Source organism: Elephas maximus, chromosome 1 (genome assembly GCF_024166365.1).
Source record: "Elephas maximus indicus isolate mEleMax1 chromosome 1, mEleMax1 primary haplotype, whole genome shotgun sequence".
NCBI classification, from domain to species: domain Eukaryota; kingdom Metazoa; phylum Chordata; class Mammalia; order Proboscidea; family Elephantidae; genus Elephas; species Elephas maximus.
Window position 1 is genome coordinate 13848913 of NC_064819.1, and position 14003 is coordinate 13862915.

Consider the following 14003-nt stretch of genomic DNA (forward strand, 5'->3'; position numbering starts at 1 on the left):
ATAGTGTCCAGTCCGGTGCCGTCCTCACGGTCGTTGCTGTGTTGAGCCTATTGTTGCAGACACTGTGTCAGTCCATTTCCTTGAGGGTCTTTCTCTTTTTTACTGACCCTGTACTTTACCAAACATCATGTCCTTCTTCAGGGACTGATCCCTCCTGAAAACATGTCCAAAGTAAATGAGGCGAAGTCCCACCATCTTCGCATCTAAGGAGCATCCTAGCTGTACTTCTTCCAAGATAGATTTGCTCATAGTATATTCAGTATTCTTCAATACACACTACTGTTTATCTCTTATGTGGCAGTCTCTTTTGCTTCACGTGGAGGTGCGAGGTAGAAAACTCCCCAGACTCCGCCTTTAGGCATTCGTAGTCTGGCACGTGCTGTGATGAGTGCTGTGACAGGTGAACAGTGTGCAGCAAGGACAGAGGGATGGGGCCACCAGCTGTCCCAAGGACAGTGCCCTCTCTGTGGTTCATCTCTCAAAGGCATCATGTGTGCCCATGGTCCTGTCAGTCTTTAGGCTGGAAGATGCCAGGGGCTGAGACCTTTTCTCACCATTCTGCATTGTAACCCAGCAGGAGTAGGAGCGCCTGGTGTAGCAGGTGCTGCAGCCTGCCTGATTGATTTTTCTAGAAGCCTCCATGCTCAGCAGTTTCTCCTGCCCATTCAGCATCGTGGAGCCTCTGAGTTGAGGGCCAGAGGCGTCCCACTTCCTTGGGTCTGTTTCAGAAGAATCAGCATTCTGGTACAGCTAAGAATTGTGGCCTCTCCCTGGCTGGATTCCATCTGTGTGAGTTTCCTTGACCGAGTCATCTCATGACCCCTCTCCCCCACAACTGCCTTGTGCAGGGGGGGATTTGGCAACACTGGCCTGGACACGCTGTCATCAGTTAGGCCCTGATGGTTGTATATTTGACATTTTCTGTTATCAGTGAGTGGGAGGGTAGCAGCTCTGGGACCCCTTGTTCCCTGGGAAAGACAAGGTGAGAGTGGACTGAGGAACCAGGGACAGGCAGGAATGGAATGGAGAGATATGTTCATGTCTCAGGGCCACCTGGAGCTGAGCTCTGTAGGAACAACGCTGGAGGAGATAGGGACCTTTCGTCCCATCCAAGTGCTCAGACGGAGGCAGGGAAGCCACTTTTAGGGCTCAGATGGCTTCTGGAGTGGGTGGGAGGTCTCTTCTGATAATGCCAGTATATGACTGTCTTCTTTCTTTTCTCTAACAATCAGTGGTAGAATTGAGGGGTACTCAGACTTGCAGGGAAACTGCTCCCACACTTTATCACCCTCCCCGAGAAGACCTAGTCAGTCCGGTCCATCGTTGCTCAGCTGGCTCACGCGTGGCCTCCAAGCCAGGCTCACCTGTAGAGCCATCTCCAGCCGAGCACCTGCAGTTCTCACTTCACAGCCCGTAGAACATCAGAAGTTGGGACATGCTCTTTTTATTAAAGTGAAAACAGTTTTCACATCTTCTGATGACATCTACACAAAGTGCTGTTTTTCTTTTCAATATATAAACTATAATATTTGGGGTAGCTTACTGCATTCACGTCATTGTAAGAAAAGAGCAGAGCCATGTCTACCCAAGGACACTGCCATTCGTTTGGAAATGACAAGTCCCGTGCCTGTTATATCATGTCCTGTCTCACTTAGAAGCCACTGGAACTTACTTCCCCACACCTCCCATAACTGTCGCTTCCATGAATTCTTTTTCCCAGTTCAAAGCCCCAGACGGACTCCCTTGTGTCCTGAAAAAATGATAATGGTGGTAGCGGCTACGTTATTGTTCATCTACTCAGCACAGGCTGGGTAACACAGACCGTGGCCTCCAGCCAGGTTGCTTAGGTTTTCATCCCCGCTCTGTGACATGTGGCTGTGTATGCACCATTGGGCAAGTCAGTCACCCTTTCTGTGCCTCAGTTTTCTCATCTATAAAATGGGGAGTTCCTACTTTGTAGAACTGGTGTGGGGCTGTTTAGACAGTGCTTGGCACACCGGGCTTTGTGCATGTTGCCAGTATTGTTTACATACGTTGTTTCATCTTTGCCTCTTGCCCTCCCACCGCCAGTGGATTAGGTACCAGATTCCTTTGCTCGGCTCTGGTGCTCCTCATTTTCTGCCAAACACCCCGGTGTATAGGAGTGGGGCCAAGCTGTAGTACAGAGGAGGCTGGTGGGTACCACTGGAGCTCCCGTGCTATGGGGATGACTTCTTGATTTCTTCCCACAGGGTGTGGACACTGTAAGAAAATGAAGCCGGAGTTCGAGAACGCAGCGGAAGTCCTCCATGGAGAAGCAGACGTACGCTTCCTTTCCTTACCCACCTCCCAGCCCCGTTTTTATTAAGCAATCAGTGATACGTGGAATCATTGAAACAACTTTGCCCCGCGAGCCCTGCAGCGGCTCCCCCAGTCCCTGGAGGTCTGTGGTGCTTGTGTGTCCACTTGGTCAGATGGGTAGATCCCAACTAGGGACAGAAAGCAGCAGGAAAGCTACAGGGCCACATCCTTATTCCCGTCCAGATGGCCTCTACCAGGACACAGCTCTGGAGTTCGGCCCCATGATATGCCCTTTTTTCTAGGACCGTGACTGTTGGGAACAGGCCCCAGGGTACCCCACATGGTTGGTGGGGCAGATTTAAAAGCCTTATCTCAGCCCCTAGATGAGCAATGATGGGCATGGCAATGCTCATCGATTCCCTGATACATGAACTGGGGGGACCAGCTGCCACCTCAGTCACATTCCTACGGGTCCAGGGCAGGTGTGGGGGCTGGCGTCTGGGCGTCTCTGTTCTCCAGCACTGCGTCTGAGGCTGTAATGCATGGTTGGCCTTTCCCCCATCCCAGAGCTCTGGTGTCCTTGCAGCTGTCGATGCCACCGTCAACAAGGCCCTGGCAGAAAGATTCCATATCTCCGAGTTTCCTACACTGAAGTATTTTAAGAATGGAGAAAAATATGCAGTGCCTGTGCTCAGAACAAAGAAGAATTTTATTGAATGGATGCAAAAGTAAGTCTCACTGTCTCAATAGCACATCTCGACTGCTGGCTGGCAGCCACTGGGGACACCAGGGGGAGAGGAAGTACACCTTCCGGTCCATGGTTCTTGGCTCAGGGCCTACAGAAACAGAGACAGATTTGGTTCCCAAAATCCTAATGCCATCTCTGCTATGCTGGTACCATGTCCTAACCCAGCATGTCCTCTGGTGTCCTGGTACCATGTTCTAACCCAGCAGGTCCCCTGCTGTGCTAGTATCATGTCCTAACCCAGCATGTCCTCTGGTGTCCTGGTACCATGTCCTAACCTAGCAGGCCCTCTGATGTGCTGGTACTGTGTCCTAACCCAGCAGGCCCTCTGGTGTCCTGGTACCATGTTCTAACCCAGCAGGTCCCCTGCTGTGCTAGTATCATGTCCTAACCCAGCATGTCCTCTGGTGTCCTGGTACCAAGTCCTAACCCAGCAGGTCCCCTGCCGTGCTAGTACCGTGTCCTAACCCAGCAGGTCAATGATGAGGTCCCGTAAACTCCTGTAAGCCATGTGTTTCTTTTCTCTGGAGGACCCCGTTTCCTAATCTCCCTCAGCCTCAAGTTTCATCATCTGCATTTTATTCCATCCCTTTTGAAAACATGAAGGAAACAGACAGCTCTTCAAGCCCAGAACTGGACTCATTGCTCCCCAGATTTTCCAGTGGCTGACTGGGTCTTCCACGGTGGCGACAGTGCAGGCTGCAGAGTCTAGGCATTGAGAATAAAGCCTGTGAGTCCAGAAGCCCTGAGTGGGGCCCTCTCCTCACTCTGGTACTTTGGAGCCTACAGTTCTTAGCATTTCCCTTCCTGTGAGGAGAGTTGAAGCCCTGGTGGCACAGTGATTAAAGCGCTTAGCTGCTAACCAAAAAGTTGGCTGTTTGAAACTACCAGCTGCTCCTTGGGAGAAAGATATGACAGTCTGCTTCCATAAAGATTACAGCCTTGGGGACCTTATTGTCTTAGTCATCTAGTGCTGCCATAACAGAAATACCACAGATGAAGGGCTTTAACGAAGAGAAATTTATTTTCTCACAGTCTAGTAGGTTACAAGTCCAAATTCAGGGTGTCAGCTCCAAGGGAAGGCTTTCTCTGTCGGCTCTGGAGGAAGGTCCTTGTCCTCAATCTTCCCCTGGTCAAGGAGCTTCTCAGGCGCAGGGACCCCATGTCCAAAGGACATGCTCTGCTCCTGGTGCTGCTTTCTTGGTGGTATGAGGTCCCCAACTCTGCTTGCTTCCGTTCCCTTTTATCTCTTGAGAGATAAAAGGTGGTGCAGGCCACCCCCTAGGGAAAATCCTTTTACAATGGACCAGGGATGTGGCCTGAGCAAGGTGTTACATCCCACCCTAATCCTCTTTAACCACAGGCAGAGATTATGATTTATAATACAAAGGAAAATCACAAAATGGAGGACAACCCCACATGACCTAACCAAGTTGACACATATTTTTTGGGGACACGATTCAATCCATTACACTTATGGGGCAGTTCTACTCTGTCCTAGGGTCTCTGTGAGTCAGAAATGACTGATGGCAACAGGTATGAGGAGAGTAACCGGGCCCATTGCACAGGTGCCCTGGGAAACGGAGAAAGCCCAGGCTGTGTGCTTAAGCAGCAGAAATTATCAGGGTGCAGCTGAGCTGCTTCCTTCCTGCCCACCTTCCCCTCCCCGCACCACACACACACACACACACACACACACACATACAGATGTGCACACTCCCCCATAACTTGAATATTCAGGGCTATTTCCTCATTTTAGCACCAGGGCAATATAAAGTAAAAGAAGACATGTCCCAGCCTTTGCAGAAGTCCCTGGCACATGGCGTAATGATGCCTGTGTGGGCCAGGACTTGAGTCACAAATTAATGCAAGACCCACGCAAAACAGGGCCGTCTAGACTGAGGTACTTAGTTGGGACGTTGGTCCTCAGACTTGGATATACGTGAGCATGGCCAGGTGAGAGGTGCTTATTTAAGATGCAGATTCCAGGGCTCCTGCCTCTGAAGCCTTGATTCAGGGGGGTCTGAATGGCCCTCATCCATGGTGTTTTGAGAAACACCTGCTTATAGGACGAGAGCAAAGTTCCCACTGGGCTCAGGAGAGGCCTCTGGCAAGAGGTGAGTGAGACAATAAGGGGCTATTCTCAGTTTCCCTCACTTTGTCCTGCTTGTCCCACGGGGGAGGATTCTGCGAGTAGCCAGGCCTTTGTCTCAGGACCAGAGAGGGGTGGTGATTCACCTCCGAGAGGGATGGGACGCTCCTTCATCCCTCATTCTTTTGGAGTCTGAAGTAGGTTGCATCCTCACACCTACCTGTTCAGCCTCACTCTGGTGCCAGGGCTGGTTCACTGGGAGGAACTGAGCAGGGCTGACCGGGGGCTAGACAAGGTCCGGTGGTTGGGTTTGTGGCTGGAGAGCAGAGGGAATTGGGAGTGTCAAGCACTGCTCATCAGTGCTCCAGAGACCACCTGGCCATAAATCGTGAGTGCAGGGGTCTCTGCCCTTCCTGTGCATGGCTGCTGCTGTTGAGAGGCTGAACAGCACTAGAGTTATGAGCTCGGACTTTGGAGTCTGAGAGGCCTGCACTCGCGTCATAACCTCGAGCCATTTACTTAATACCGCTAAGCCTCAGTTTCCCATCTGTAAAATGGAGATGATAATACTTTTCTCATAGACTTATCTAGACAATTAGGCAATATGTGAGAAGCGCTTAGCACAGGTCATGGTGTAGAGATACTCAAAGAAGGGAAGCTATTTTTAATATTGATTCTACTCGTCATCTGGGCCTTTCACTGAAAGCACCAATGCAAGCAAGCAGCCTTGCAGATCGCTTCTATATATGTCGCCCCATTTCATTCTTAGGTGCTAATGAAGACAGCTTTTTATTCTCATTTCATCGATGAGGAAACTTAGGCTCAGAGAGGTTAAGGGCCTTGTGCAGAGACAAGTAGTGGCTCTTCCAGCATTTGAAAGGAATCCTTCCATTTCCCCTTTGGAGCATGAGCAGCAGACGCCTGAGACAGGGAGTTGAGTCTTGCTACCCAGAAGCAGGACGAGCAGACGGCAGTGGTTGAGGCTGAGGTGTTTCCGGCATGTACACAGGTGGCCGAGCTGTGGGCGACTGAGATGTGCCCCCGCCAGCAGGCTAGCCTGGGGAGGCAGGATTCGGGGGTGGGGGTGGGGCACAAAGGTCAGTAGATGGTGTCAACCATGGATCCAGGGCTTAATGACAGGGGCCAGAGGGGACAAAGAAAAGAGAAGAAGACAGGATGGCTGGGAGGGTCCCATCCTGGTCACAGGAGCAGTTGTGCTGTTAGCTAAAATAAAGAAGTTGGGTTGGAAAGCTGATGGGGGGCTTGGGGCTAGGGGTATGTTCTAAGTCATACTGGGTTAAAGGCGACAGTGGGACCTCCAGGTGGAAATACCTGAAGAACACCTGGAAGTAGGGACATGGGTAAGAGGTCTGGCTGTAGCCATGCACACCCATGGGGATCATTTAAGCCATGCAGATGGATGAGATCATTAGAGGGTTCAGTGGCTGGAGACAGAGCTGGGAAAAGAGAGAGCTCCATGAGAAAGGTGCAGGGAAAGATGGGATGCTGTAGGGGCTCGGCAGAGGGTGCTTTCAAAAGGTGAGGGTATCGGGTGGCCCCCTGCTGCACTTGATTAGAACCAGCTGGGGCAGGGGGAGGCCGAGGTCGCACTGGGAGCTGACCACTCCCCAGAGACACTTCTTGGAGAAAGGAAAGAGAGAAAGAAGTTAGGTTGTAGAGAGGGCAGCAAGGGCACGCCAAGGCTTCTAAAAGACCCTGGAGATCTGTACTTGTGTGAGGCAGAGTGGGGGGATCCAGTAGACAGGAAGACACTGAAAAATTGCCAAGGTGTTCTGGACACTTGTCATTTATTAGAGCATATAGGTGCTCAGTAAACATTAGGTGCTTTACATGCACAGTCTCTGACCTTCATAGGGATCCCAGGAAGTAGTTACCATTGTCCTCACTTAACAGAAAGAGAATGGAGGCTCAGAGGGGTTTAGTAACTTACATAAGATCACAGAGCTGATAAGTAACCTGGATTCGCACCCAGGCTTACCTCACTCCTTGGCTGGTGCTTCCTTCACCAGACGAAGGCACAGGAGCAGAAGATAATGGAGAGTCCTTTAGGGCACCAGAGGAGGCGGGAGGGTGGGGAGGAGCCCCGAACATGGAGAAGGACCTACCTTTGGCAAGAAGGACGTGATGGGGGTAGAAAGGCTGCCCTGCCCTCAAGTGTATCTTCCACATCTTCACAAAAGGGCTCCTTAATAGGCCAGAAGGACTCAGAACATCTTTTCTGATGGTGCAGATTTGTTCATGTTTTAACCAGGTTTTAAGATGAATTTTTAAGATCAACCAATTGATTTCTTTGTGTGAGTGTGTCCCCGGGTGGGTGGGGCGTACAGGTGGGTATGCTTACAGCCCAGGGGCCTTTCCTCATGACTGTTTCCCCTCCACCCCTGGCTTCCTGCAGCCCCGAGGCTCCCCCACCCCCAGAGCCCACCTGGGAAGAGCAGCAGACGAGTGTGTTGCATCTGGTCGGGGACAACTTCCGGGAGACCCTGAAGAAGAAGAAGCACACCTTGGTCATGTTCTATGCGCCTTGTAAGTAGCTTGGAAGTGCTCATCAAGGGAAGAGCCAGAGGGGTCGGCCAGACTGAACCCAGAATCCCCTGCGGCGCCAGGCAGCCACCACTTCAGTCACAGAACCTGCAGGTTCTTTGGATCCTCTCTGCTGGGAGCGAGACTCCGCCGATACCTTTCTAGGCTTGAGAGGTCCTTAAACGCCTAGAGTCTCAGGAGAGGAGGAAATTACTCTCCCTCATTTTCGGGAAGGCTTTGTCCATCTCCTCAGGTCCTTGGGTTCTTCGGGCTGCCTCGCGCCCACCAGGCCACTTCCTTCCCTCCCCTCAGCTTCTTCCCTCTCCTCAAGGCACAGCCTTCCCTTCAGAACTGGAGATCTGAGGGGCTGGGAAGCTGCTGATGCCGAGACTTCCACTGTCCCCCATCATGCCCACCCCAGCCCCCTCTCCCTGACCTTCCCAAGTGGCCCTGAAGCCACTGCGTTTGAAGCTGTGGTGAAAGCAGAGTCCCATTCTCTCCGAGCGCCGGCGCGGTTCTCTCTCGGGGCGCCGGGTGCGGTTCTCTCTCGGGGCGCCGGGTGCGGTTCTCTCTCGGGGCGCCGGCTGCGGTTCTCTCTCGGGGCGCCGGGTGTGGTTCTCTCTCCGAGCGCCGGGGGCGCCGGGTGCGGTTCTCTCTCGAGTGGAGTGCCGGTGCGGTTCTCTCTCGGGGCGCCGGGTGCGGTTCTCTCTCGGGGCGCCGGCTGCGGTTCTCTCTCGGGGCGCCGGGTGCGGTTCTCTCTCCGGGCGCCGGGGGCGCCGGGTGCGGTTCTCTCTCCGGGCGCCGGGGGCGCCGGGTGCGGTTCTCTCTCGAGTGGAGTGCCGGTGCGGTTCTCTCTCGGGGCGCCGGGTGCGGTTCTCTCTCGAGTGGAGTGCCGGTGCGGTTCTCTCTCGGGGCGCCGGGGGCGCCGGGTGCGGTTCTCTCTCCGGGCGCCGGGGGCGCCGGGTGCGGTTCTCTCTCGAGTGGAGTGCCGGTGCGGTTCTCTCTCGAGTGGAGTGCCGGTGCGGTTCTCTCTCGGGGCGCCGGGTGCGGTTCTCTCTCGAGTGGAGTGCCGGTGCGGTTCTCTCTCGAGTGGAGTGCCGGTGCGGTTCTCTCTCGGGGCGCCGGGTGCGGTTCTCTCTCGGGGCGCCGGGTGCGGTTCTCTCTCCGGGCGCCGGGGGCGCCGGGTGCGGTTCTCTCTCGAGTGGAGTGCCGGTGCGGTTCTCTCTCGGGGCGCCGGGTGCGGTTCTCTCTCGAGTGGAGTGCCGGTGCGGTTCTCTCTCGGGGCGCCGGGGGCGCCGGGTGCGGTTCTCTCTCCGGGCGCCGGGGGCGCCGGGTGCGGTTCTCTCTCGAGTGGAGTGCCGGTGCGGTTCTCTCTCGAGTGGAGTGCCGGTGCGGTTCTCTCTCGGGGCGCCGGGTGCGGTTCTCTCTCGAGTGGAGTGCCGGTGCGGTTCTCTCTCGAGTGGAGTGCCGGTGCGGTTCTCTCTCGGGGCGCCGGGTGCGGTTCTCTCTCGGGGCGCCGGCTGCGGTTCTCTCTCGGGGCGCCGGGTGCGGTTCTCTCTCCGGGCGCCGGGGGCGCCGGGTGCGGTTCTCTCTCCGGGCGCCGGGGGCGCCGGGTGCGGTTCTCTCTCGAGTGGAGTGCCGGTGCGGTTCTCTCTCGGGGCGCCGGGTGCGGTTCTCTCTCGAGTGGAGTGCCGGTGCGGTTCTCTCTCGGGGCGCCGGGGGCGCCGGGTGCGGTTCTCTCTCCGGGCGCCGGGGGCGCCGGGTGCGGTTCTCTCTCGAGTGGAGTGCCGGTGCGGTTCTCTCTCGAGTGGAGTGCCGGTGCGGTTCTCTCTCGGGGCGCCGGGTGCGGTTCTCTCTCGAGTGGAGTGCCGGTGCGGTTCTCTCTCGAGTGGAGTGCCGGTGCGGTTCTCTCTCGGGGCGCCGGGTGCGGTTCTCTCTCGGGGCGCCGGGTGCGGTTCTCTCTCCGGGCGCCGGGGGCGCCGGGTGCGGTTCTCTCTCGAGTGGAGTGCCGGTGCGGTTCTCTCTCGGGGCGCCGGGTGCGGTTCTCTCTCGAGTGGAGTGCCGGTGCGGTTCTCTCTCGGGGCGCCGGGGGCGCCGGGTGCGGTTCTCTCTCCGGGCGCCGGGGGCGCCGGGTGCGGTTCTCTCTCGAGTGGAGTGCCGGTGCGGTTCTCTCTCGAGTGGAGTGCCGGTGCGGTTCTCTCTCGGGGCGCCGGGTGCGGTTCTCTCTCGAGTGGAGTGCCGGTGCGGTTCTCTCTCGAGTGGAGTGCCGGTGCGGTTCTCTCTCGGGGCGCCGGGTGCGGTTCTCTCTCGAGTGGAGTGCCGGTGCGGTTCTCTCTCGAGTGGAGTGCCGGTGCGGTTCTCTCTCGGGGCGCCGGGTGCGGTTCTCTCTCGAGTGGAGTGCCGGTGCGGTTCTCTCTCGAGTGGAGTGCCGGTGCGGTTCTCTCTCGGGGCGCCGGGTGCGGTTCTCTCTCGAGTGGAGTGCCGGTGCGGTTCTCTCTCCGGGCGCCGGGGGCGCCGGGTGCAGTTCTCTCTCCGGGCGCCGGGGGCGCCGGGTGCGGTTCTCTCTCGAGTGGACTGCCGGTGCGGTTCTCTCTCGGGGCGCCGGGTGCGGTTCTCTCTCGGGGCGCCGGGTGCGGTTCTCTCTCGGGGCGCCGGGTGCGGTTCTCTCTCAGAGTGGAGTGCCGGTGCGGTTCTCTCTCGGGGCGCCGGGTGCGGTTCTCTCTCGGGGCGCCGGGTGCGGTTCTCTCTCAGAGTGGAGTGCCGGTGCGGTTCTCTCTCGGGGCGCCGGGTGCGGTTCTCTCTCGGGGCGCCGGGTGCGGTTCTCTCTCAGAGTGGAGTGCCGGTGCGGTTCTCTCTCGGGGCGCCGGGTGCGGTTCTCTCTCGGGGCGCCGGGTGCGGTTCTCTCTCGGGGCGCCGGGTGCGGTTCTCTCTCCGGGCGCCGGGGGCGCCGGGTGCGGTTCTCTCTCAGAGTGGAGTGCCGGTGCGGTTCTCTCTCAGAGTGGAGTGCCGGTGCGGTTCTCTCTCCGGGCGCCGGTGCGGTTCTCTCTCCGGGCGCCGGGGGCGCCGGGTGCGGTTCTCTCTCAGAGTGGAGTGCCGGTGCGGTTCTCTCTCAGAGTGGAGTGCCGGTGCGGTTCTCTCTCAGAGTGGAGTGCCGGTGCGGTTCTCTCTCAGAGTGGAGTGCCGGTGCGGTTCTCTCTCAGAGTGGAGTGCCGGTGCGGTTCTCTCTCAGAGTGGAGTGCCGGTGCGGTTCTCTCTCAGAGTGGAGTGCCGGTGCGGTTCTCTCTCAGAGTGGAGTGCCGGTGCGGTTCTCTCTCCGGGCGCCGGTGCGGTTCTCTCTCCGGGCGCCGGGGGCGCCGGGTGCGGTTCTCTCTCAGAGTGGAGTGCCGGTGCGGTTCTCTCTCAGAGTGGAGTGCCGGTGCGGTTCTCTCTCAGAGTGGAGTGCCGGTGCGGTTCTCTCTCAGAGTGGAGTGCCGGTGCGGTTCTCTCTCAGAGTGGAGTGCCGGTGCGGTTCTCTCTCAGAGTGGAGTGCCGGTGCGGTTCTCTCTCACAGTGGAGTGCCGGTGCGGTTCTCTCTCGGGGCGCCGGGTGCGGTTCTCTCTCGGGGCGCCGGGTGCGGTTCTCTCTCGGGGCGCCGGGTGCGGTTCTCTCTCCGGGCGCCGGGGGCGCCGGTGCGGTTCTCTCTCAGAGTGGAGTGCCGGTGCGGTTCTCTCTCAGAGTGGAGTGCCGGTGCGGTTCTCTCTCAGAGTGGAGTGCCGGTGCGGTTCTCTCTGAGTGGAGTGCCGGTGCGGTTCTCTCTCCGGGCGCCGGTGCGGTTCTCTCTCGGGGCGCCGGGTGCGGTTCTCTCTCGGGGCGCCGGGTGCGGTTCTCTCTCGGGGCGCCGGGTGCGGTTCTCTCTCGGGGCGCCGGGTGCAGTTCTCTCTCCGGGCGCCGGGGGCGCCGGGTGCGGTTCTCTCTCGAGTGGAGTGCCGGTGCGGTTCTCTCTCGGGGCGCCGGGTGCGGTTCTCTCTCGGGGCGCCGGGTGCGGTTCTCTCTCGGGGCGCCGGGTGCGGTTCTCTCTCGGGGCGCCGGGTGCGGTTCTCTCTCCGGGCGCCGGGGGCGCCGGGTGCGGTTCTCTCTCAGAGTGGAGTGCCGGTGCGGTTCTCTCTCAGAGTGGAGTGCCGGTGCGGTTCTCTCTCAGAGTGGAGTGCCGGTGCGGTTCTCTCTCAGAGTGGAGTGCCGGTGCGGTTCTCTCTCAGAGTGGAGTGCCGGTGCGGTTCTCTCTCAGAGTGGAGTGCCGGTGCGGTTCTCTCTCAGAGTGGAGTGCCGGTGCGGTTCTCTCTCAGAGTGGAGTGCCGGTGCGGTTCTCTCTCAGAGTGGAGTGCCGGTGCGGTTCTCTCTCAGAGTGGAGTGCCGGTGCGGTTCTCTCTCAGAGTGGAGTGCCGGTGCGGTTCTCTCTCGGGGTGCCGGGTGCGGTTCTCTCTCGGGGCGCCGGGTGCGGTTCTCTCTCGGGGCGCCGGGTGCGGTTCTCTCTCGGGGTGCCGGGTGCGGTTCTCTCTCGAGTGGAGTGCCGGTGCGGTTCTCTCTCGGGGCGCCGGGTGCGGTTCTCTCTCGGGGCGCCGGGTGCGGTTCTCTCTCGGGGCGCCGGGTGCGGTTCTCTCTCGGGGCGCCGGGTGTGGTTCTCTCTCCGGGCGCCGGGGGCGCCGGGTGCGGTTCTCTCTCGAGTGGAGTGCCGGTGCGGTTCTCTCTCGGGGCGCCGGGTGCGGTTCTCTCTCGGGGCGCCGGGTGCGGTTCTCTCTCGGGGCGCCGGGTGCGGTTCTCTCTCGGGGCGCCGGGTGCGGTTCTCTCTCGGGGCGCCGGGTGCGGTTCTCTCTCCGGGCGCCGGGGGCGCCGGGTGCGGTTCTCTCTCAGAGTGGAGTGCCGGTGCGGTTCTCTCTCGGGGCGCCGGGTGCGGTTCTCTCTCGGGGCGCCGGGTGCGGTTCTCTCTCGGGGCGCCGGGTGCGGTTCTCTCTCCGGGCGCCGGGGGCGCCGGTGCGGTTCTCTCTCAGAGTGGAGTGCCGGTGCGGTTCTCTCTCAGAGTGGAGTGCCGGTGCGGTTCTCTCTCAGAGTGGAGTGCCGGTGCGGTTCTCTCTGAGTGGAGTGCCGGTGCGGTTCTCTCTCCGGGCGCCGGTGCGGTTCTCTCTCGGGGCGCCGGGTGCGGTTCTCTCTCGAGTGGAGTGCCGGTGCGGTTCTCTCTCGGGGCGCCGGGGGCGCCGGGTGCGGTTCTCTCTCCGGGCGCCGGGGGCGCCGGGTGCGGTTCTCTCTCGAGTGGAGTGCCGGTGCGGTTCTCTCTCGAGTGGAGTGCCGGTGCGGTTCTCTCTCGGGGCGCCGGGTGCGGTTCTCTCTCGAGTGGAGTGCCGGTGCGGTTCTCTCTCGAGTGGAGTGCCGGTGCGGTTCTCTCTCGGGGCGCCGGGTGCGGTTCTCTCTCGAGTGGAGTGCCGGTGCGGTTCTCTCTCGAGTGGAGTGCCGGTGCGGTTCTCTCTCGGGGCGCCGGGTGCGGTTCTCTCTCGAGTGGAGTGCCGGTGCGGTTCTCTCTCGGGGCGCCGGGTGCGGTTCTCTCTCCGGGCGCCGGGGGCGCCGGGTGCGGTTCTCTCTCGAGTGGAGTGCCGGTGCGGTTCTCTCTCGGGGCGCCGGGTGCGGTTCTCTCTCGGGGCGCCGGGTGCGGTTCTCTCTCGGGGCGCCGGGTGCGGTTCTCTCTCGGGGTGCCGGGTGCGGTTCTCTCTCGAGTGGAGTGCCGGTGCGGTTCTCTCTCGGGGCGCCGGGTGCGGTTCTCTCTCGGGGCGCCGGGTGCGGTTCTCTCTCGGGGCGCCGGGTGCGGTTCTCTCTCGGGGCGCCGGGTGTGGTTCTCTCTCCGGTTCCGGGGGCGCCGGGTGCGGTTCTCTCTCGAGTGGAGTGCCGGTGCGGTTCTCTCTCGGGGCGCCGGGTGCGGTTCTCTCTCGGGGCGCCGGGTGCGGTTCTCTCTCGGGGCGCCGGGTGCGGTTCTCTCTCGGGGCGCCGGGTGCGGTTCTCTCTCCGGGCGCCGGGGGCGCCGGGTGCGGTTCTCTCTCAGAGTGGAGTGCCGGTGCGGTTCTCTCTCGGGGCGCCGGGTGCGGTTCTCTCTCGGGGCGCCGGGTGCGGTTCTCTCTCGGGGCGCCGGGTGCGGTTCTCTCTCCGGGCGCCGGGGGCGCCGGGTGCGGTTCTCTCTCAGAGTGGAGTGCCGGTGCGGTTCTCTCTCGGGGCGCCGGGTGCGGTTCTCTCTCGGGGCGCCGGGTGCGGTTCTCTCTCGGGGCGCCGGGTGCGGTTCTCTCTCCGGGCGCCGGGGGCGCCGGTGCGGTTCTCTCTCAGAGT

The 14003-nt window shown here is 59.9% G+C and overlaps 1 protein-coding gene across 2 annotated transcripts in view; it reads left to right on the plus strand.

The window, feature by feature from the left end:
• PDIA5 (protein disulfide isomerase family A member 5) overlaps positions 1 to 14003 on the plus strand; it is a 138203-nt gene that overhangs the window by 98379 nt on the left and 25821 nt on the right. For both annotated transcript variants that reach the window (XM_049878259.1, XM_049878251.1), the window contains exons 12-14: positions 2232 to 2302; positions 2848 to 3008; positions 7534 to 7664. In XM_049878259.1, the coding sequence (XP_049734216.1) occupies positions 2232 to 2302; positions 2848 to 3008; positions 7534 to 7664 (363 nt within the window). The remainder of the gene's footprint in view (positions 1 to 2231; positions 2303 to 2847; positions 3009 to 7533; positions 7665 to 14003) is intronic.